General features: G+C 43.5%; 1 protein-coding gene across 1 annotated transcript in view; it reads right to left on the reverse strand.

The window, feature by feature from the left end:
- tmem117 (transmembrane protein 117) overlaps positions 1-24,282 on the reverse strand; it is a gene marked incomplete at both ends in the record, with an annotated part of 120,875 nt that overhangs the window by 48,172 nt on the left and 48,421 nt on the right. Inside the window, one exon of the mRNA XM_080737061.1 lies at positions 18,120-18,252. Coding sequence (XP_080593187.1) covers positions 18,120-18,252 — 133 coding nt within the window. The remainder of the gene's footprint in view (positions 1-18,119; positions 18,253-24,282) is intronic.

The raw sequence follows: 24,282 nt of genomic DNA on the forward strand, positions 1-24,282 counted from the left end.
AAAAAAATCAGCTTTAAGTGCGATGTGAGGGGTCTAACTAGGTGTTTTTAATTATTCTGAATCCATTGCAAGCATTTGTTTTGCACAAAAAACATTCCTTGGGCTAAAAACGGCCCCCCAAAACGATGGTTTAGTGATGAGTCATCACTTTTCACAGTTTTGTCAGGTCCATTTTTAGCCCAAGGAATGTTTTTCGTGCAAAACAAATGCTTGCAATTTATTCCTAGGTTTTATTAATATCCCCTGACTACAGACATGTCTAATTGGGCAAATATTTTCTGTTTTAAAAGGGATGGAGTTTTTGTTTTTGCCTTTTTTTCTCTGCAGAGCAACTATGATGAGTTTGGGGACTCTTTGCTCTGCGTGATCAGAGGCAGCACTGTGACTTATTCATGCTGGCTTGAAAATGTAATGGCCTTTGGAGCTGTGATGACCTAATGAGAGAATCCAGATGCATGGTGCAAGCAACGCCGCCCCGGTACAGTACAGTAGCACCATGAATAATCTGGCCCAAAATGGCTCCTCCTGTGTCTCGAGCGCTGCTGAGCCCTGCTCCGCCGCGGCCACTCCGCATCACAGCACGGCGAGCGCGCCAGCAGCGCCATGCAGCCATGCAGCCGTGCCAGCCGGCTCGGACAACCCTCCGTAGAGAGAGCGTTATCAGGGTCTGCACGCGCGGACAGTCATAAAGAATTCAAGGCCGCTCTCTTTCAAATGACCTTCAAAGTCTTGTTCTGTCAAATTCATGGAATGAAATTAGGTTGGGCTTCTTTTTTTTTTCTTTTTTTAGCTTGGATGTCACATCGGGTTGATGTTAACGTATGTTCTATGAGATTTGTGATCAAAACCTTCATGTGTAGACAACTGAATTACAGTGGTGGAAGAACTTTTTTTTAGCACATTTCTTACTTGAGTAAAAGTATCAATACTGCCATGTAGAAACACTCTGTTACAAGTAAAAGGCCACAATTCAAAATGTACTTGAGTAAAAGTACAAAAGTATTGGTATTAAAATGCACTTAAAGTGCCAAAAGTAGAAAGTACTCATCATGCATCATTTCACAAGTTTTCAAATGTGTAAAATGTATACAAATCTTTTGAAAATAGCAGATCTACAATCATCAGCTATTTTCAAATGGTCGAAATGTATATAGCTTAGGGCTATATAAGAGGTTAATGTATGTTTTGTAATAATAATCCAAATCTGCAAATCTGTAACTAGTAACTCAAATTGTATTTGAGTAAAAGTACAATAGTTTTCCTCTGATATGTAGTGGAGTAGAAGTAAAAGTATTGAAGATCAGAAATACTCCAAAAAAGTAAAAGTGCCTAAAATGTTTACTTAAGTACAGTATTCAAGTAAACGTACTTAGTTACTTTACACCACTGCTGTGCTGAATTAAATGGAAAAATCAAACCCAGTTTGAAGTGAGAGGTGCATTTGAGCAGTTCATTTCATTAAGCTATGTGTGTGTGTGTGTGTGTGTGTGTGTGTGTGTGTGTGTGTGTGTGTGTGTGTGTGTGTGTGTGTGTGTGTGTGTGTGTGTGTGTGTGTGTGTGTGTGTGTGTGCGCGCGCGCGCGCGGATGTGCACGTGTGCGTGTGCATGTCTCTGTGTATGTGCATTTCTGCGTGTGTGTGTGTGTCTCGGCTGCTCAACAGCGCCACCTGGTCACCCAGGCCTGCCATCCAGCGGTATTGCAGCTCATACTCATACATAGTTACACATGCTACATATCTTATATACACAGTTACACACTCAGTCAAACATTGGAGCCGGTGTTCACCGCTCAAAACAAAACAATGCAGATGTGCTATCGTTTCTGTTGTTGTTTGTGTGCAATAGAACAGCGATTCCCAAACCTGTGTGGGCCGGGAGACAAAGTGGTCAGATGGGTAGACCCAGGGCTGTCGCACCAAATTCTGGGCCCTGGGTACAAGGATGCACTCACATTTTGTGCTTTAACTATTGAAAAATAGCAGATATACAAGCTCACAGCGCGGCACCGAGTGCCGCGCTGCGAGCTTGTAGACCTGCTATTTTTGAAAAATCAAACCTTGGTTCGAAGTGAAGCGGTGAATTTGAGCAGTTCCAGATCTGTTTTTTATTCTATGTGTTCTAGATCTATGAATTTAGTGTTCTAGATCTATTCATTCTATGTGTTCTAGATCTATAATTTCTGTGTTCTCTAGTTCTATATTACCCATTTGAAGATATCTGCTCCAAAATATGTGCAGAGTGTGCGTTATGGAGAAAGTAACTAACTGGTGCGAGTATGAGAATATGTAGGAGCATCATGATATAAGGAGCAGCCACTGGAGGAGTGCAGTGTATTGAGACAGCCAGAGTTGATTAATGAGTTCTATCCGTCTGTCATTCAATGTTATATGAGATACATAAAGGATTCCTGTGTAAATCAGCAGAAAAGATTACTAGGATCCTTTTAGTTGACCTTGTACCAGTGAATTGTACTGTCATGAAACATTACTTTTTCCTATGCAAACTTCTAATAAAGTCTTCAATCAATCACTCAATCTCTCTTGAAGAAGTTGCACATGAACTATGCTGCCGGACTGAGGCGCTCCAACAAGACCACTCTGACAAGCTAAATGCTGTGCGCAGTAAATGTATTTGTCTGCATATAGCCTAATGAGCCGATAATATTAACAGCTACATGTTTATTTTATTTGTGGGCTATTTATTTACTTCCACAAAAAAGGAAAAATTGTCAATTTTTTTTTTTACAGTATACTCAATCCAATGTCCCGTTTTTTTGCGGTGGTCAGAAAGTGAAGGCATGTTTTTTTACAGTGTAGGCAAGCAGAAGCACTGTCTTCTATCAATGGATTTACACTTTTATTTCTTGCACAGTTGCACACGTGATTTATAGGGGCATGCAGCTCATTTTGTGTGATAACGGCACTGATCACACAACAGCCTATAGCACGACAGTGCATGCGTGGACTCTCTCTCTCTCTCTCTGTTTTCTCTGTGCGGTTTGTAAGTTTCACTTTCGGTTTAGAAATCAGCATCGCTTGCTCTGTCTGGCTCTCTCTCTCTCTCTCTCTCTGTTTTCTCCATGCGGTTTGTAAATTTCACTTTCGGTTTAGAAATCAGCATCGCTTGCTCTGTCTGGCTGTCTGTCTCTCTCTCTCTCTCTCTCTCTCTCTCTCTCTCTCTCTCTCTCTCTCTCTCTCTGCGCAGATCCTGTTCGTACTGGACGGTGAGTGAGTGAGTGAGTGAGTGAGTGAGGACAAGGCAATGGCATAGGACAGACATGACCATATATTGGAAGCGGCTAGTCACCGCTTCAAAAATCTTGAAAATTTGTGCAAGTCTTTGAATATTTCAAATCCTTCTAGGTTTTTGGAAAAGCCTATGTGTTTCTGTCAGTGCATGGTGCTGAAACATTTTTGTGAAGGACCCCCAAAATTATATGTATTTGGCCACAGACCCCCCATCTCAAAATATTTAGTTCCAGGGACCCCCCAGAAGCAAAACTTGAGTTACAAATGTTCGCTTAAAAAATACATATATTCAAAGATTTGCACACATTTTCATGATTTTTCAAAAATAGCAGATCTACAAGCTCACAGCGGGGCACTCGGTGCCGCACTGTGAGCTTGTAGATCTGCTATTTTTCCAATAGCTAAAGTATACAATAATTAAGGCCCCTCCACCTAGGGCCCTAGTAACTCAGTCCCACTGGGACTCAGGGCCCACTCTCAAGTGGGCCCTGATGCTCCAGAATCCCACGCTGCAATAGACGTTTACATCAATCTGAAGCGAGAACCATCCTCTGGTCTGTACTTGACCTTTCGATCCAATCACACACACTAGCATGAAATTGCCAATTACAACTTTTTTTTGCAATGTCACACGTTGCTATACGAATCAAGCACTTTCACGAGGCCCAGTCATCCATTTTTAAAACGACTTAAAGCACAATTTTATTTGATCAGCTGTTACTACTGGTTGATTGTTCTGTGTTCTATGGATCATGATATGTGATATCTTAAAACTATATACTTCAAAGTTATATCATCAACTGATTCAAGTTATATCATCAACAACGTCATCACATATATATTGCATGTTTTTCTTAATATCATGCAGCCCTGTTATCACAGTATGTAATTATCTTCTGAAAACACATATTCGATATATCGAGGTATTCTGCCAATATTATCCCCCATCCCATCCCAGTCCCTCACACCTTGTCATCTTGTGACCTGTCCACTCCACACCATTCCATCTCACACTCCCGCTTTTATCGTTTGTTTGCCCCGTTTAAGGCGGCTAGTGATTTAGTGGTGGCATGGTCGGCGGAACGACCTTTCGTGCCCTGTAGAGGCCAGTTTCATTATATTCTTCTTGGTCCGCCTCCATACGCATTGCTATGCATTGGCTGTGTCCCCTCCAGCCCCTACACAGCCTAACAACGTAGTTACAGTACATGGCGCTGAGCAGCGGTAGTTACCACAGGGCATAAAGCTGTCACCATGAGCCCACTCTGCTATCACTATACCATCTCCCCCAGGCTACTAAAAAAACCTCTATCTCAATTCCAATTGGCCCTGGCTGGCACAGAAACAATAACCCACGTGTTCAGTAGTGGAAGAAGTACTCCCGATTGTTTACTGAAGTAAAAGAAGCAATACCTCATAGAAATACTTTGTTTACAAGTAAAAGTCCTGCATTTGTAATTGAGTACCAGACACCAACATACTTAAACTGACAAAAGTAATATTACAAGTTTTATTTTATTCATTTTACAAATTAGTCAATGTACAAGCTCACAACGCCTTGCAGAACGGTTATTTTTGTAATAGACTGTGTAAAGAAATAGGGCTTATCTGTTGTTCTGTACAAATTATTTAAACCTACAAAGTAACTTAAAGCGCCACTATGAAACTTTGTCCAATCTGTATCCACCTGTTTCCGCGAGAATTTACTGGAGAACTTTTTGCACCACACTTCCGGTTAACAGCAGACATACAAGCTCGCGTTGCGTCGCAGATGACGGCTGCGGCGCCGGAAGCTCCGTCCAACTTCTGCGCAATGCACTATGGGATGTTGGAAACTTGTGGATACTAATACAATATAACTTATAGAATTGGGGTGGTTGTATTTTGTCTTCCTGCTCTTCTATTGAGACATTGTGTCGAAGGTCATCTCTCACCTAGACACAGGATCTGACATGACAAGTATATATAAGAAAATACTCTAGTAAAGTAAAAGTAGTGATGTATATCGGACCAGTCACCCATATATGGAGACCCCGGCCTGCATGATAGTCAACAATGTGATATATGGGCATTACCAAATATATGGGCATTACCAGATGCCCTAAATATTGATGACATTGGGACAGGGATCTCCATATATGGGCATAAAAGCGGACAAGGACGTAATTCATTTGCAAGTGTGACTCGTGATGACATCAGCGATCTCCATATATGGGCATTAAAGGGACATCAAGCCAGAGCGTGATGTCAGAGCGGCAAACCCATTCTGTTAAGAGTGGTTCCCCTAACATCACAGTGACATCAGAGCATGATGTCAGAGTGACAAACCCATAGAACCACAGACAAACCCATAGAACCACAGACAAACCCATAGAACCACAGACAAACCCATAGAATCACAGACAAACCCATAGAACCACCGTGTCGGGTGTGACGTACAGCCAGAGATACGTGACAAGATGTGCCGGTTTTCATAGTAAACTTGCGACCTATGGTCGCAATAATATAATACAGTGGTTCTCAACCTGTGGGTCGGGTCTCCCAGGGGGGTCCCCAAATTATTTTGGGGGGTCCCCAGATGATTCACTTAATGTGCAACATTGTTTTCTCACTCAACAGTAAACAAACCAACATAAAGTTTAAGTGTATAGAGAGTATCTGCACATTTAAAGTGACAATTTAAGGGCATTTCAATACCTCTAAAATGCCAAATATTACAGGCAGAAATTTGAAAATCTACATGTAGATCTGATATTTTCACAAAAGAACCGTGTTATACAAAATGTAATTCCTCAACTCTTAGTGCTCGTCAGGGTGGGGCGTCCCCAGTTAAAATATGATTATTTTGGGGGTCAAGGCCTGAAAAGGTTGAGAACCACTGATATAATACTTGGGTAAATGTACCTACTTTCCCCCATTTTGACTGAGTTGTTGAGCCCTTATCCGTTCCCTGGCTGATGAGTGGGACAGACAGACTCTAGCAGTCCCAGACCGTACTGCATCAGGCAGCTCCCACACCATTAGTTTTCCATTATAACAATGGGCTTCAAAATGAAGTCTCCTTCTCCAAACACCACATAAATCCGCCTGTCCATTTTCATTGTCACGCATAAACAGCTACATAACACAAGACACATGCACAGTGGCGCATGCACACGCGCGTGTGCACACGATTTATTACGCACGCTCACTCACGCACGCATGAATGCACGCGCACGCACGCACGCACGCACGCACGCACGCACGCACACACACACACACACACACACACGCACAGACTCGTACATTCACACACACAGACTCGTACATTCACACACACACCATCATTCGAGAGAGGTCATAAAAATTATTGCTCGCTGAAATATTAAAATGGTAGGAATGCTGATTAAAAAAGAAGTGTTTAGTATTCTTGAAGACTGAATTTGCTCTGCACTGTGTGGTATTTATAAATGCCCAAAATAGTTTTTTTACTAATCAGCTTTGTAATGGAAAATTGGCTGAGGAACAACAGCAATCAAAATGATGCAAGCCGGCGCGCGTGGCGCTATGCTTCAAGACAATGCTTTTCAAATACCCAACACATTAATCGCCTGATGGGAAATATAATGAATCGAGGTGGAGAGAATGAACAGAAAATTGACTCGCTCGCACACAAACGTGTTTGTATACTATGCTTGTGAGGACGTAACAATTTTAGGATGTCAATTTAATGAATGGCAGATATTCGGCCGTTTTTTCGGCCGAATATCTGAGCGAATTTCGGAGCACGTAAATAAAAAAAATCAACCTCACGTTATGTCCTAACTCTTACCCTAACCTCTATGGAAGTGCAGCCACTCAGACAATTAGAATGTCAATCACGTTTGCACACTGCCGTTTATTTTCGGGCCGAGATTTTTTTTTATTTTCGCAACTGTTGCCACTGGGTCTCTCTCTCTCTCTCTCTCTCTCTCTCTCTCTCTCTCTCTCTATCTCTCTCTCTCTCTCTCTCTCTCTCTCTCTCTCTTTTGCCTGAAATTTTTTTTTTTGCAGATTTCAGATTTCCAAAACTCAACGGAAAAAAACGCAGCAGTGTGCAACCAGCTTAACTCTAACCCTCAACCCTCAACATTTGATGGCAATGCTTTTGTACTTTTACTCAAGCAAGAAAATGGACCCATGCCTTTTACTTGTAACAGATATTTCTTCCACCACTGCAACAAGTACACACACAGACTCACACAGACACACGCATGCACGCACACACACACCCACACACACACACACACACACACACACACACACACACACACACACACACACACACACACACAGTCACACACACACTCTGCGCACACACACACACACACACACACACACACACACACACACACACACACACACACACACACACACACACACACACACACAAAAACACAATCCACCTCCCTTCCCTGCACCCTGCCTACACATAAATAAAAATACATACACAACAGGAATATCAAAATAGACACGCTAATGTGTGCACGTACATGCATGCCCCCTGCCTCCGTGACTCCCAGGGGAGACTAGCAACACAGTTGTCAAGGTGACGCCGTTTGCTGTTTACAATTGCCGCTGCCTTTGCGCTGACCTGTGAGGGGGAAGCCAGAGCACACACACATACTTGTCCTACTTGAAAACAGTGAAGACAAGGTGAGCCGAGAGAAAAAGGGCCAGAAAGAGAGAGACTTAGAAACAAAAATGATAAGTCACGATAATGTTCATCTTATTCAGCATACATTTTGGAGGTGATTGATTAACCATCATGTTTGGCCCGGAGTCCCTCAGGGCTCTGAGCTAGTGTCTTTTCTGTTTTCTGTTAATGTGGGGAAAGCGTTCTTGGTGTGCGTGCTTGGTTGCACTCTGAAAATATTAGATCTACAAGCTTACACAGCGTTGCGCTGCGGCACGTTGAGATCAGCTTGTAGATCGGCTATTTTCAGCATGCAACCAAGCCAACACGAGGCCCATTATTCTGGCGTCCCGATAGTCTGACAACATGTTAGATTACTAGTGTGAGGTTTGTGTTATAGGCATAACTTTTATGGGTTAACGTCCTTTTTCCTAGATTTTCCTAGAGAGAAGAAAGCTTTTGGGCTTGTTTAAATTGTGGTCCCTTTTTACAACTCATACTCATACAACATTAAATGACAGACTAATAAAACACAGTACTAAGTGAAAAAAATATCATCATAAGTCGGACAACAAAATTAAAAATAGAAAATGGTATTTACAGTAAAAAGGTCAGGGGGAGGCAAGTATAGGCTTTGCCTTTGTTTTGGACCAGTTTCGAGTTGCAGCCACCTGTAAGTGACTTTTCTGAGCGGTTTTAAAGGAGGTATGACTCCATGTCTCCATTTATCACTATTCAAATGACACTTTAGCAAAAGTGAAAACAAAAAATAACAACTCATTCACGGTGCTCATTCAGAGCACCGTGAAATCACTGCGTTATGTGGCAGATTGCAGAGTCCTCTGGTCATGGATAGATAGGCCCAGCTAAGAGGCAGCAGGGAATCCCCTCTCCGGCTGCGCACAACAGGGGGGAACCTAAATACCACAACATACCACTTATTGTGCTCTTTTTAAATCCACAAGCATTACAACAGCTCAGTGCCAAAGAGACAAGCCAGGCGGCTGAAAAGGACCAGAATGCCTTTTGGCTCTACAGGGGGATTGTGGTAAGGAGAGACAATGCTCTTATGTATGGCGCTGTAATCCAGATCAGTGCCGCGTGTGAATTCATACATAAAGAACGGCCACACTGTTTCTTCCCTGACTCCCACCCTGTCCTCTCTATAGGACACTCCCTCATCATCATCATACCACTCTCCCTTTGGCTCGTTCTCAATTTACAGTTTTACAACATTACAATTTAGGCATTTGGCAGACGCTCTTAATCCAGAGCGATTTACAATAAGCAAGGACAACACAAGGTGGTACATCAAATGCAGTGGTTTACAACCTTTTCATGTCCAAGTCCATTGTTTATTCGGCATTTGAGCCACGGACGACCATTTGATGAGATTTATTCTCTCAGACCCAAAACGTAGAATATTAAAAGTCCTTAAATTGCCACTTCACTGTCACCTAGGGACCCGACCCACAGGTTGAGAACCACTGCTCTATCACAGCATCCCTCCTTCCTGTCCTCCCGTACAGCAGTGGTCCTCAACCTTTTCAGGCTGCGACCCCCAAAATAATCATATTTTAACTGGGGATCCCCCACCCTGACGAGCACTAGGAGTTGAGGAATTACATTTTGTATAACACAGTTCTATTGTGAAAATAGCCGGTCTACATGCTCACCACGCCTCGCAATGCAAAGTGTTGTGAGCATGTAGATCTGCTATTTTCACAATTTCTGCCTCTAGAGGTAAAAGTCCTTAAATTGTCACTTTAGAAAACATTTTGTCGGGTTGTTTACTGTTGAGCGAGAAAACAATGTTCCACATTAAGTTAATCATCTGGGGACCTCCAAAAATAATTTGGGGACCCCCCTGGTGGTCCCGACTCACAGGTTGAGGACCACTGCCGTACAGGATGAAAAGGACAAAAGAGGCGTCCTTCGTCCTGCCTGCACCGGGGCGTCACTGGCCCCCTTATCCCAGCACAGCTCCGCTACGTGCTTCCCTGAATGCCAAACGCAGCCCCATCTCCCCACTTAACATACACTACCAACCACCTCTCTCCTAAATTAGCCATGATTAATGTGTGTGCCACGTCTTAATTAAATAACACCATCTAATTAGGGGGGGGGGGGGGGCTGATTTCTGCCGGGTTCCATAATGGCAACCGCAAGACGTCGTTGGGAGGATGATGGGGATTTGCCGGTTGTGTGACAGAACGTCGACAGCGAGAGGCCGGCACTGCCGCCGTCAAACTCCCCGGGCGGGCGGTCGTCACACTCCTCCGGGTTCAACGCAAACAGACGTCCTTAATCTGACAGTTGCATTAAAATGCAAATAGGCCCAGATGTGTGTGAGGGACTGTGGTAACAAGTGTGGATTACCTCCCATCCCCAGGGGAGCCACAATGGAGGGGCCCGCATTCTCCCCACCGCCTAGATAGACGATAAGCCCGGTTGGAAGCTGGCAGATACAGCTGTTGACCCGGGGCTGGGTTGTATCAATATTGGCTCTGGGCATCACTTGTCACTGATACGACGTGTGCGGTTATATCGACGCTGTGGGGGGAGAAACCACGTATGTCCACAAAGACTTTACCTTTCAGCAATGGTGGAAGAAGTACTCAATTACTACTCAATTGTTTTACTTAAAGTAGGACTGTCATCTAAAGGGGTCACTTTAATTTCAGGCCGGGTACACATTTTAGTGTATGGGAGGGGCTTACAGTACATGTACAGTATGTAGCAACATATTTGTTTTTGTAGGCTAATTTCTGATTAGTCCTAACTATAGGTTAGGCCTAAATGGGTTAAAAAGTAATCTTAAAATATTAGTTAATATGTTTATGATGTCATTGTGAGAATGCTCAATTATAAGCCAATCAAATTAATTGACTGGACTACTTACTGTACTGGTCAGCTGTTGTTGGGAAGCAAGGGGCAGATTACACTGTGACATGAGTTTCAGACTATTTCAGAGCGTTTTCAGAGAGACCACGTGACCTACTGTATCATACTATTATAATTTCGGGGCGCGTCAGCGGGCCTTTAAGTTAAAGTATTCATACTGCAGTATAGAAATGTTCTCTGTGAGGGGGCATGGTGGCGCCTGCAGTCGGTAGTGCCGTCGCTTCACAGCTATAAGGTCCTGGGTTCGATTCCCGCCGGGGACGCCGTAGGCGCTCGGGGTATGTTGTAATAATAATTCAAATCTACAAAGTAACAATTAAGTAGAGTTTTCAAATAATTGTGTAGTTGAGTAAAACGTACAATATTTGCCTCTGAGATGTAGTGAAGTAAAAGTATTTAAAGGAGTAGTTTGCCCCCAAAATGACATTTTTTTCTATTGATTAGTTATGCCATGGAGACTTGAGTTCAATAATGTTTTTTTGTATTTCTCGCATTCCTAAGACAAAAAAATTGATTATAGTAAGTTTACCGCCATTGATTCTGGAAGGGGGACCAAATGCATGTGCCTGGATGGGGACCCAAATAAGCCCCTGGATGCGGACCCAAATGCATTTGGGTCAGAATCAATGGGGGTAATTTTAGGGTCAAGGGTCAAGTAAATATATCCCCATTGATTCTCACCCAAATGCATTTGGGTCCCCATCCAGGCCCATGCATTTGGGTCCACTTTCATAATCAATGGGGATAAATTTACTATAATCAATTTTTTGTCTTACGTACTCTCTGTCTCCATGGTATGAGTAATCAATAGAAAAAAAGACATTTTGGGGGTGAACTACTCCTTTAAATTTTGAAATACTCCAGTAAAGTAATATTAATACATCAAAATGGCACTTAAGTACAATACTTGAGTAAATGTATTTAGTTACACTACCGTTGCTCGCCATTCTTGTACGAGGAAGTACCGTATGGAACGAGATAATTCAAACCTAACCGGTTGAAATATGGAGATACAAGGTTTCTGCGATATGGATATAGCCCTGGGCGATCTCTCCGAGTCCAGAGATAACGCCGCCGAAGAAGGAATCAATTTCTCCATGACTAATCGTGGAAACAATATCTGGGAAATGGAACATGATGTTTACCCCGCCTACCGACGATGGTTTGCACAGGGGCCGTTGCTGTCGCGGCTGGATAAGGAACGGCTTAGTTTATCTGAGTTGCGTGGACGTACACCGCTAGCTGTAATTAAATCACGCTCAGCGCGGGTCTGAAAGGTCAGGCAGAATGGAAGCATATCAATGAGGGCGGCGGGAGCATACGCTGTGAGGTCAGAGGGACCAATGGGGGACAGACTGTATGCCCTTCCCCCACCCTTGACACACACACACACACACACACACACACACACACACACACACACACACACACACACACACACACACACACGCGCACACACACACGCACACAAAAAGATTTTAAACAAGACTTGAACTAACTGAAACTATTGTTGTTGTGCTTACAAAACTAACTGAAACAAACTAAAAAGAGAGAAAATAATGACCTTCATTTCATGTCTTTTCATGCCAATTTCTTACATAAGCCTAGTATTTTGGCTGTGCCAGAATCTGGCAAACAGAATCTGGCACAGCCTCAAAAAAACATTGGTTGTGCCATATTCTGAATGTGACTCTCTGCTTTCTCCGCCACATCGCAATCAAACTAAAACAAATGTCAAAACTATTAAAGCTGAACTGAAACCAAGCCTTTAAAAAAATAGTAACACACAGACACAAAAAATTATAATTAAAACTAAACTGCAATTGAAAAATAAAAAGTCAAAACAAAACAAAGATATGCGCTAATGAAAATGCTGGACTGAAATGACCTCGCGGTAACGGAAACCTCTCTCACGCAAAGTGCTCCGTCTCTTTCTCTCCACTGAAAAGTCTCTCTCAGGGGTACCATCATATACAGCATGGGTATTCAACTGGCGGCCCGCGGGCCAAATGCAGCTGCGGGGACCTTCCTTGTGGCCCCTGGAACAATAAAAAAAAAGAATAAAAAAAAGCATAATCACAGTAATCCCTAATCATATTCCATCATATTCAAGTGAAGTGACTCCAGTCAGAGCACTGCAGCAGAGTGGAGTGTGTGTGTCTGCTGCGACCCACCTGATCCTCGTTGAGCATCGTTAAAGCATCAAAGAAGGAATTGTGTGTGCACTGTCAATAAGGTCGACATCAATGCCAGGTTGGCCATCACTAGTGTGATGTAGTTAGCACTAGGTTTTACCAAGAAAGCATGTTTACAGTTGTCAACTTGTTGAACAGAAATTAAACACATTATCATGAAAAGTATTCTACTTGAAAAGTATTCTGCTTTGCAATGTAGTTAGATGAAAATGTGGTTGTGAAAATGTAGTGAAAATGTGGTCGTGCCGTTGTTTCAAGTGTACAATAGCTCGGGGGGGGGGGGGGGACATTAGTGCGGCCCCTGGCCCCTTGGGTTTCTGTCAGTGTGGCCCCCTGGAAAATTTAGTTGAATACCCCTGATATACATGCTGTATTTACTCAAAGCTGTCATTATGCCTGCGCTCAGAAAGCATGCCAAATCACCTAACCTTTTAAAAAAGCCTCGGCCCATATAATGACACCTTTCCCCTGGACTGTCCATCCTTTCAGTCCAGATTGTGGAGGACGAAAAAAAAAAGCATTAATTCTCACCCAGGGGTTGCGTATTAGGCGACAAAGAGAATCTGTACTTTCTCTTTTGTGTTGTGTGGAGCTACAACGGATTCACAGCGGGTGGGGGGATGAAAAGCAGGGGGTGGAGGTTGCGGGTGGGGGTAGTGGCGGTTTGCAGGTGGGGGGGGGGGAGTGCGGAGAAAGGGTGTGGACACGGATCAAAGGACCTTTCACCGCATGATCATCAGTGCTGGAGCACCACTTCCAGTCTTCCATCACCTAAAGCAACAATGAAAGCCTGATTTATCCCTGGCTGTTGCTCACTAAAATATAACCTGATCTACAGGCTTTCAACATGTCACGAGTCGACGCGACACGTTGAGCGCTTGTAGATCAGCAATTCTTTGCGACACATTCCCTCCCTCCCTTCCCTCACTGTCACCGCTTCATTCACGCTGCTGTCCCAGCCCCGCGGAACCATCCTTATCCGAAGCCTATAATTTATAGAAAACAGCAGACCTACAAGCTCACGAGGCGTCGCGGAGGCGACGCCTCGTGAGCTTGTAGGTCTGCTGTTTCTCGGGGCGAACGCAGGCGCGACACCGTCACGCGACGGAGCACACATCCTCCGTCCCGGCAGAGTGTGAACAACTGCTCTTACACGTCGGGGTCCTTTTTTGACAGAGACGTAAACACTAATGGTTTTTGGCAGGAGCCGGGGTCCCGCGGCGGCCATGCGTGCAACGCACTGCTGCTGCTGGGGCATTCATTATACAGAGGGGAGGAAAAACACACATAGAGCCAGCTAGGGAGGGAGGGAGGGGATGGATGGATGGGGGGGATTGTTGGGAGGGTTGCGTGTGTGTGTGGGGAAAAAGGGGCAAACATCTGCAAAGATCAAGTGGGTTGGTGCTGCTGGTTGAAGGCAAGGCTATAGTGGCTCGCACTCGCTTTACAACAGTGCCATCTGTCTTTGTGAGGAGAGCTTTACAGCAGGGGGATATAAGGGAAGATAACATGGATGTGGTTGTGAGAGGCAATGTTAATTGTTACGGCACATTCGTCTTTTGAATGAGATTTTATTTAGTTTTAGTCATATTCTGGTCATCTGAAAAGTTTTTGTTCTAGTCTAGCAGGCTGATTTGCATGCTGAAAATAGCCGATCATCATGAATGCAGTTTTTACTATGGTGAAAGAAATACAAATGCCTTCCTTTCCATGCCATACCTGAAGGCAGCATTCAAGAGAATTGCCTTGTCCAATCTCTCCTGAACTTGAATGCAGCATCTTATGTTGAAAGAATTGCCTTCGGTGTAGAAATCCATGCCATTACGCCACATCTCCAATGTTGACTTGAATATGCTTAGTATAGTTCAGTGTGATATCAAGCACCGAAAATCGCGTTGTGAGTGTGGAGGTCTGCTATTTTCAATATTTTCACCAAAAGGCCCTTTTAGAAACATCAGCCCCTGCCTCTCTAACATTCTCTGCACGTCCCTGCTCTCTTTAGTGCAGGGGTTTTCAAAGTGGGTGACGGGGCACCCTGGGGTGCCGCGACGGCAGTCCAGGGGTGCCGCGAGATAATTTGATAATATTTGGAATTTATTTGGACACTTGAAAAAATATTATTTAGTATAATAAGTACAAAGTTATTTTCAGTCAGTTCTAACCAAAATGGCTATTATTATCTCAACGTTTTCCTCGCAACATAATCACTAAAATATCATCACTGTCGGGCAGAAACCTCGTATCTCCAAGTTTCAAATGTGTACGTCTTTTGCCCTGCTTCATCATTCAAGACCGTCGCTCAAAACTAGTGAAAACAGCCGATCTACAAGCACACAACGGCGTTGTGTGCTTGTAGATCTGCTGTTTTCACTAGTTTAGTAAATCTTTTAGATGATAAATAGAAATCGAAAGGTTTTGGACAACGACGATATGCTATAAATATATAAAGGTGCTGGGAGTGAAAGTTATAATGTAGGGGTGCCTCGGATTAAAACAATATTTATGGGGTGCCCTGAGACAAAAAGGTTTGGGAACCCCTGCTTTAGTGAACCCACTAAAGTGGGAAGCGAAAAGTGGAAGCTGTCCTGAGCGAGCAGCATGCGTGGCCCTCTGCCCCTCTGCTCAGCCAAGCAATCCCCTTCCTTTGGCCAACAACCCCAAAAACAAGCTGACATGATGGATACCGGTGTCGCGGCGCGGGCCAAAGTGACGGATGGGCCGATTATACAAACTCATCCCTCTAGTCCGTGGAAGAGAAAACACACACACACACACACACACACACACACACACACACACACACACACACACACACACACACACACACACACACACACAACACCTCTCCTTTGAGCTAATAGCCTTCATCTGCCTCTGCCTTATGGACGCTAAGCCGTTACGATGGGATGGGGCAGGGGTGTCGCATCAAATTCTGGGTACAACGCTTCACTGGATTATTTTGTGCTTTAACTATTGAAAAATAGCAGATATACAAGCTCACAGCGCGGCACAAGTACCGCGCTGCAAGCTTGTAGATCTGCTATTTTTGAAAAATCTTGAAAATTTGTGCAAGTCTTTGAATATTTCAAATTCTTCTGAGGTGTTTTGAAAAACCTAGGTTTACATGTCAGTGGTGCTCAAACTCTTTCACGTGAAGGACCCCCAAAGTGATATGTATTTGGCCACGGAACCCCATCTCAAAATATTTAGTTCCAGGGACCCCCAGAAGCAAAATTTGAGTTACAAATACATATATTCAAAAGATTTGCACACATTTTCACGACTTTTCAAAGATAGCAGATCTACAAGCTTGCAGCACGGCACTCTGTGCCGCGCTGTGAGCTGGTATATCTGCTATTTTTCAATAGCTAAAGTATAAAATAATTCCAGACCCCTCCACCGTGGGCCCTAGTAACTCAGTCCCACTCCCCCCCTGCCCCCCCCCCCCCCCCCCCCTTGCGACGCCCCTGACGATGAGATGGGGGGGGGGGAACATCAGCCAACATCAGATGGGACAAATCCCATTATACTAGGCTGCGGTTTCACCCCTGACAGCTTGCATTTGAACAGACACCTGTCACGTCGATGCTTTACAACCCAAACAAACCTCCACGGTAAATCACAGCAGCCCCCCCCCCCCCCCACACCCCCACCCGCCATGTGACCTCCAGGCTGGATGGGCATGGGCTGGCCGGCTTCAAGGGCATGTTTTTCCTCCCACCACCCCCCCACCCCCGTAGACAGACATGTTGCAAATGCACAAACGGATTCCTGTCAGCTTCCTGATATGTGCATGTGCTCCGCTTTACGCGTGGCAGTTTCACAGTACGTTAGAGGACAAAGGGGGGGCGGTGGGGGAACGACAACGTTTTCCTTTGAAACCAAAGCTGTCAAAAAAAGGTCAATGTTCTATATAGCAAGGGTCTTCCAACAGGGGGTCTGGGACCCCTACGGGGTCCTCAGAGTTAATACAGCGGTCCTCCAAATCTTCCAAATCCTCCAAAATTGCCGATCTACAAGCTCTCAACGCCTTGCAGCGCAAGGCGTTGAGAGCTTGTAGATCGGCTATTTTTGGCAAATAGATTTGAGTTAAAAAAGAGCAGACCAAGTACAGAGTGAATGGTCAAATTTACTAAGCATCAACGATTTTCAGACAACGATTATGTCTGAAAAACACATTAACACATATCCAACATAGACTGATGACAATGCTGTCAAGTCTATGAATCTATCTATGAAATTGATGAAACTCAATTTTATACAACATGTAGAGGGGGTCCCTGCTTTATCTCCACCTCAGCTAAGGAAGGGGTCCTTGGCCTGAAAACGTTGAAGACTGCTATATAGGCAAGAGGCAGATGTGTGTTGAAGTCGAGGTGATGGTTCAGGTTAACCACCCTTCCCTTGAAGGGGGGATGGCCTTCCCTGTGTAATTTATAGGCTGCTGGTTCATTAATCAGACTGGTATTGAGCCTCCACTCAGCCAAGATGTTTGGATCAATTACAGAAAGCTAACGGGAGGGAGAGAGTGTGCCGCCGGGGGCTCTAACCGATGGCGGCACAGAACTAGGGGTGTTAACAGTTAATCGAACTGGCCCATTTAATCTGATATGAAAAGAATCGACAACTGATCATTTAATTAAAACAATTATAATCAATAATCCTTGTTTTGCTCACGACATCACAGGCGAAAAGTAAAAAATTAATGTAATCGAAAATGCGATGTGAGCTTGTAGATCAGCTATTTACAAATAGCCACGGTATAAAATAGGGCTAAAGTGGTTAATGTGTGTTTCATAATATAATCATTTAAGTAATTATAGTAACAAAAGTTGTCAAATAAATGCAGTGGAGTAAAAGAACAAAATAGCGTTGCGAGGCGTTGTGGGCATGTAGATCTGCTATTTTCACAATTTCTGCCTCTAACATTTGACAATTTGGCCAATGTGTAATTTGTCATTTTAGAGGTATTAAAAAGTCTTTATGTTGTTTTTTTTTTTACTGTTGAGTGAGAAAACAACGTTGCACATTAAGTTAATCATCTGGGGACCCCCCCCCCAAAATAATGTAGGGACCCCCCTGGGGGAGAACCAGTGCTCTACACAGCACTGAGCCTACCCCATGCTGCCGTTCATCAGCAGGAACAGGTTGTAGATGTGGGAGAAGATGAAGAGGAACAGGATGGTGCTGAAGAACATGGTCATCCAGGAGCCGTGGTCCTCGCGGAACATCTTGAGACGCAGATATCGACCTGTTTGGGTGCAGAAAGAAAGGACAAGGATGGTTAGTTGCACATTCTAATTCAGATTGCCTGTCTGTAGGCTGGAATAAAGGCAGTGGTTACTGCAGCAGAACACTATAGCAAACATTCTCTTCTGTTCTGTAGCCTGTTTCGTGGGGCACTTTCTACAAGTGCCGTTTGAACAAAAATCGTGTGTCGTCAAAAGAAACTGTTTTCGGGAACAGTTCGAATCAATCGGACCTCAGTGTGAATCCGCCCTTTTGGCCCACGACTTCAAGTGATTTTACAATTGTGGGCCCCCTGCCTTCTCTAGTTGAATACCCCTGCTCTAGACGACTCCCTAATAGCTGCCACATTGTAGAAAGTACTTGTTGTTTGGTGTTTATGTTTGTGGACAGATTTTTGCCACCACTTCCCATCCCTCACTGTCAACAACAGAAGCCGTCTCCAAACCGTTTAGTGAACACCTGTTCCAAAATCACAGCAGTGCCCCCCCCCCCCCTTCCTTCCTTCTAAGCCTGACCTCGTTCTGTGAGCTGCAAGGCAGGGCAAAGGCTTCAACCCCAGCTCCAGATGCCTTCGCTGTGCAACACCGTTGTACCATGGAGCATAAATTAAGCATAGGCTAATCGTCTCTGTCAGGTGGAAACAAGATAATTATGTCGAAAACGTGTTACTTTTCACGATTAAAATTCAACTAGCAAGATGCAATTCTGGGAAATTGCAAGTGTGGTTGCCCTGACGCGAGTCACGAGGAATCCGCTTTCAACCTCCTAGACACATGAAAAACATGGCACCACCTCTTTAAGCGTCTTGCTCAGGAGACACTTTGCTGGCCTGGCCTTCCTGCCATGTGGAATATTTAATTATTCATGCATTCATTTGTATCTTTATTTATTATAACTTGTATTATTGTATAGCCCAACATCGTTCCCAAACAGCTCTCTTGCTTGTAATTGTCAGATTATCTGATTGTGTATTATGTCTGTTTTTTTTTGGGGGGGGGGGGGGGGTTTATCCCACAATTTTGTAACCCATTTTTCACCCAGTGTCAATTGCCTAAGCTGTAATCCTTGCCGCTACCATCCCTCTGCCAACCATTATGTCTATTTCCTGTCTGATTTTACTCATGGCCCCAAAACATTTTTGATTAATGCATGTTGTATTGAATTGAACTTTGAGTTCAAAGATGGGTTCAGTCTGGGCGAGGGAGCCAGAAGTATACAAGGTCAACAGACACTTGCTAAAGCTCAGCTGATCATTTCTAGAAAGTAGAAATACTTAGGGCACTTGGTGCGCTACTCCTTCCACAGTTTTGCAGAATCGACCGGCTTCATCGGGAATCGTGTGGAATCATTTTCTGACGAGAACAGTTGTATAGTTTAATTGATATTAATTTATTAGTGAATACATTATCCCCATTGACTTATATATCCATATCCATATCCATATCCATATATGGAGCTATATCCATATCTGGAGTTTGTGATGTCAGATGTAGAGGTACTAGAAGGTCGGCCGGCTACGCCGGCCTCCCCTCTAGGTCGCCGCGTTGCATCTATCGGTGTTTTTTTTGAGAAAAAACATTTTTTTTGAGAAAAAAAATATTTTTGAGAAAAAAAAAATGTTTGAGAAAAAAAAAATTTTGAGAAAAAAAAATTGAGAAAAAAAAATGTTGAGAAAAAAAGATTGAAAGAGAAAAGTGGAAAGTTGTGAGCTAACTATTAGCTATTTGTGTGTGTGTGTGTGTGTGTGTGTGTGTGTGTGTGTGTGTGTGTGTGTGTGTGTGTGTGTTCTGGCTACGCCCCCCTCGGTTGAAATTGGATCCGCCGGTCCCATAGCTGGGAATACGAGCCAATCACCGGTCACCATGGCAACGTGGGGCCAATGATAGAGTTATGGGCGGTTTTATTTATTCCCTACGCCCTACCTATGAGTTGGAGTGGATGTAAAGGGGGCGTGAACGGGCTTGGAAGTGGGATGCGGCAATAGGAGGAATGTAATAATAGATTGGCCAGCTCCATATATGGAGATCTAAGTGATGATCCAGTCGTCTCCATGTTTGGCTATCAAGGGTTTGATGAGGTCAGTGTCGTGATCTTCACCGGTATATGGAGATACAGGTGATGATAGTCAGCTCCATATATGGAGAGAGGGATACACAAAATTTAAAATTTTACTTTTCTGAAAACCTTCAAATTCGTATTCAAAATATTCAAAATGAATGATGTTGATATATGTATAGTAAATACTAATGACACACAGAGGCAGCATCCGGTATGAAAGGTAAAACAACTTATAGGTGGCGCCAGGTGAAATGAGTTAATGTAGGCCTAGTTTTCATCCGTGAAAAAGGTAGTCGACAAACATTTTGTCATAGTTTTAGTCAACACAATCAACACTGCTACTGTACCAGGTTCTCAATTACATTTTCAATGTACGGTAATTTCAATGTTCTTCAGACTTGGGCAACCTCCAAGAAATAACAAGTGCTTTCATTCTGAGGAGAGGAGGACATATGGCGTTCCGGGGCGGGGTTTTCATTCATGTTTCTACGAGCTGAGTTCAGCATGAATAGAATAGATTAGAATAGAATAGAATGATTATCCAAACAATTGTGACCTGTAGTGTTATTTGTGTGTGAGTGTGAGTGTGAGTGTGAGTGTGTGTGTGTGTGTGTGTGTGTGTGTGTGTGTGTGTGTGTGTGTGTGTGTGTGTGTGTGTGTGTGTGTGTTTGTGTTTTCAATTTGAATCAAATTAAGGGGAGATCTGTCTCTTGCAGGGCATGTGATTAAATCAGATATTTCGGTGTTCTGTTCAGAATACATTATCACCGCCCAGCTCATCATCCAGCAGCGTCACCCCTTGGAGAGGTTTATCAACACACAGAGATCAGTTCATACAAAAGTCAGCACTACGGCAGAACGATAGGTGGTGCACCCAGTGCTAACCCGATTAAGACCTGAACAGTACCTAAAAATGTCTACTAAATCCTAATGGTTTTCTGAAAAACATTGTTTCTTTATCTGTGGTCAGGGGCGTATCTACAAGCTCACAAGCAATCTACAAGCGAGCTTATAGATCTGCTATTTTTTAAAAGTTTTGAAAATGTGTATTTTTTGAATATATGTATTTTTTAAGCAAACATTTGTAACTCAAATTTTGCTTCTGGGGGGTCCCTGGAAGTAATATTTTGAGATGGGGGTCCGTGGCCAAATACATATCATTTTGGGGGTCCTTCACATGAAATAGTTTGAGCACCACTGACATAGAAACATAGGTTTTAGAAAAAACAATTTTAGAACACTCCACAAGGATCATTTATCACCTTAAAATGTACAGTGTTGCAGCTCCAGTTTTCTTTCAAGTTTTAAACTTTTTGCATCGCGACACATTGTGAGCTTGTAGATCTACTATTTTCAAAATGCCGAAATGCATATACAGTAGGTTCAGGGAGTGGTTAATGCATGTTTTGTAATAATAATCAATATCTACAAAGTAACTAGTAACTAAAGGTTTCAAATAATTGTAGTGGAGTAAAAGTACAATATGCCTTTGAGATGTAGTGGAGTACAAGTAAAGTACTGAAGATTTGAAACACTCCAGTAAAGTACAGTACTTGAGTAAATGTACTTAGTTACTTTACACTGTGGTTGGTCAACTAAATTCCAAGTCCAATCAGTCGATTGTATTCTGGCTTGGATCAATGGAATTAATACTTTAAGTTCCTTTAGCAGTTTCACAACGAAGAAGAAAAAAGTAAATATCACAACATTATTGTATGTTATAATCTCATTAAACTCTTAGGGGGTTTACCAATTATTAGGGGGGCCACTTGCAATACCCTCACAGCCCAAAGAATCACTGCTGTATTAATATAGCTACTGTATTTAACACTTACTTTAAAGACAGGGTGAAATCAAAAACATGTTTTTCACACTTTTAGAGTATATCTGTAGTGATAATATGGCCATAACTAACACTAGATGCCAAAAAAATAGAAAATAAACAATTTTTGTGTATATTTATTTCAAAGGTCCCTAAATAGACCATTCTTAATTACTTCCTGTGAACAGAAATTCAAAAAGTGATATAAATGAACCTTTGATTACATTCACCTGTTTGTTTCCCATTGCTGGCTCCCATTACTCCCATTACTCAGATTTTAAATCCCATCGCCTGAAGGGCTGGTCCCCTCGGATTGGTTGAGAAACACACAGGCTTCCTTTTCAAACTGAAACTTAAAAATAAAATACCCAAAATAGTCATTTCATTGGGTCTTTAACAAAAAATATATCTAACTTATTCTTACATTAAGACGAACCTGCAGTGACTTCCGCTAGTGATGCTCGATTCCAAATTGAGCATCACTGGTTTGGTTAAACATGGCTGCACTTATCACGTGACGTTCATCCATTCCCCCATTCGCTCATACATGACGTATACGACATGACGTATACGGAAGAATGCACAATAATGCTTCCCAGCCACCAACAGGCGCTGTTGCAGCTAACATTGTAGCAAACGAGGAAAAGCAGTGCACTTGGTAAAAACTAAGTTTATTTAAAAATACGAACTAATAGATTAAACAAGGCTTCCGCAGAAGTCGCATACATCTTGCAGAACTTCTGCGGTGTGCTATATTTCGCATTTGTGCTTGTGTAGAGCCGCAATTGCAGTTTTGCCGACCATGCCACCGAACTGTCTGACAAGTCGGTAAGACGCACTTCTGCTGTCGCCCCAACGTCACAATGCGAAAGTCTCTGCAGAATGCGTCTTAATGTAAGGCTATATCTAACTATATAACCACCTTTAAATGAACATGGACAGGATTCTACAGCGTGTCTTATTGTGTATTCATAAAGCAGTATAGGCTAAATGCCAGCCATCTGCCGCTCAAAAGGACATTTAAAACAAACGCTGTGAATTGTGTTCAAGTAGCATTTGCCCGAGACCTGCCACCCCGTCAGCTGCTACAGTACGTACAGCACAGCCCCTGCTGTGCAACATGTTGCTCTCACACACACACACCTACACACACACACACACACACACACACACACACACACACACACACACACACACACACACACACACACACACACACACACACGCACACACTTCAAGGCACGCACCCTCTTCTGATCCTGTGCCAGAAACGCAGCCATCTTCCAAGGAACAACCCTTTGTTTTGTTTGGTCACAGACTTCCAGCTCTGCTAGCCTCCCCTTTTCAGCCTCAGCCCCAGGGAGAGAGAGAGAGATGCTTTGTGTCTGTGTCCACACGCGCAGTCGCGCACGCACGCACACACACACACACACACACACACACACACACACACACACACACACACACACACACACACACACACACACACACACACACAGACAGAGCGAGCAGAAATGCTCCATTTATTTTCCTATTATAGCCAGACGCGTCTCCAATAGCTTTACATGCTGTTCGGTCTCAGCTCCTCTTTATTCTCTCCGTTGCACATAATAAAAACCAACATGTGCTTCCTATGGAGATGAAGAAGAACGTTTGGTGTGGGTTTATTTGGCGAGCATCGTGAACGCTGCCGTCCTCTCCCCCCCTCGTATATACCCGGACATGGAGACTGACTGTTAGGAACAATTGCAGCGCTGAGGGCATGTTCTCTCCTCCGTGTCATCAGTGCCCAGGGTCGGCGAAAGGGCCTTTCTGTGTGGAGTTTGCATGTTCTCCCCGTGTCCCCTATGGCTAGGTACCCTCACTAAATACAGGCAGTAATCCTGGTCTCTATACCGCCTCCCCCTGGCCAGGGGAAACTCCCCCATGTCAGGTGAAAAGAAGCAGCTTGGTGAAAATGTAAGAACAAAAAAAAGAAGATAGATAGATCCATTCGGTCAGTCTTTGAAACATCTATTTATTCCAGGTTAAGTTACGGTTGACCTGGCCAAGCAACCATTAAATGGTAAATGGTGCATTTATACAGCGCCTTTATCCAAGGCGCTTTACAATGATTGTGCATTACCTTCAGCCATTCACACACATATTCAT

Source organism: Nannobrachium achirus, assembly GCF_963921795.1.
Source record: "Nannobrachium achirus genome assembly, chromosome: 11".
Lineage (NCBI taxonomy): Eukaryota > Metazoa > Chordata > Actinopteri > Myctophiformes > Myctophidae > Nannobrachium > Nannobrachium achirus.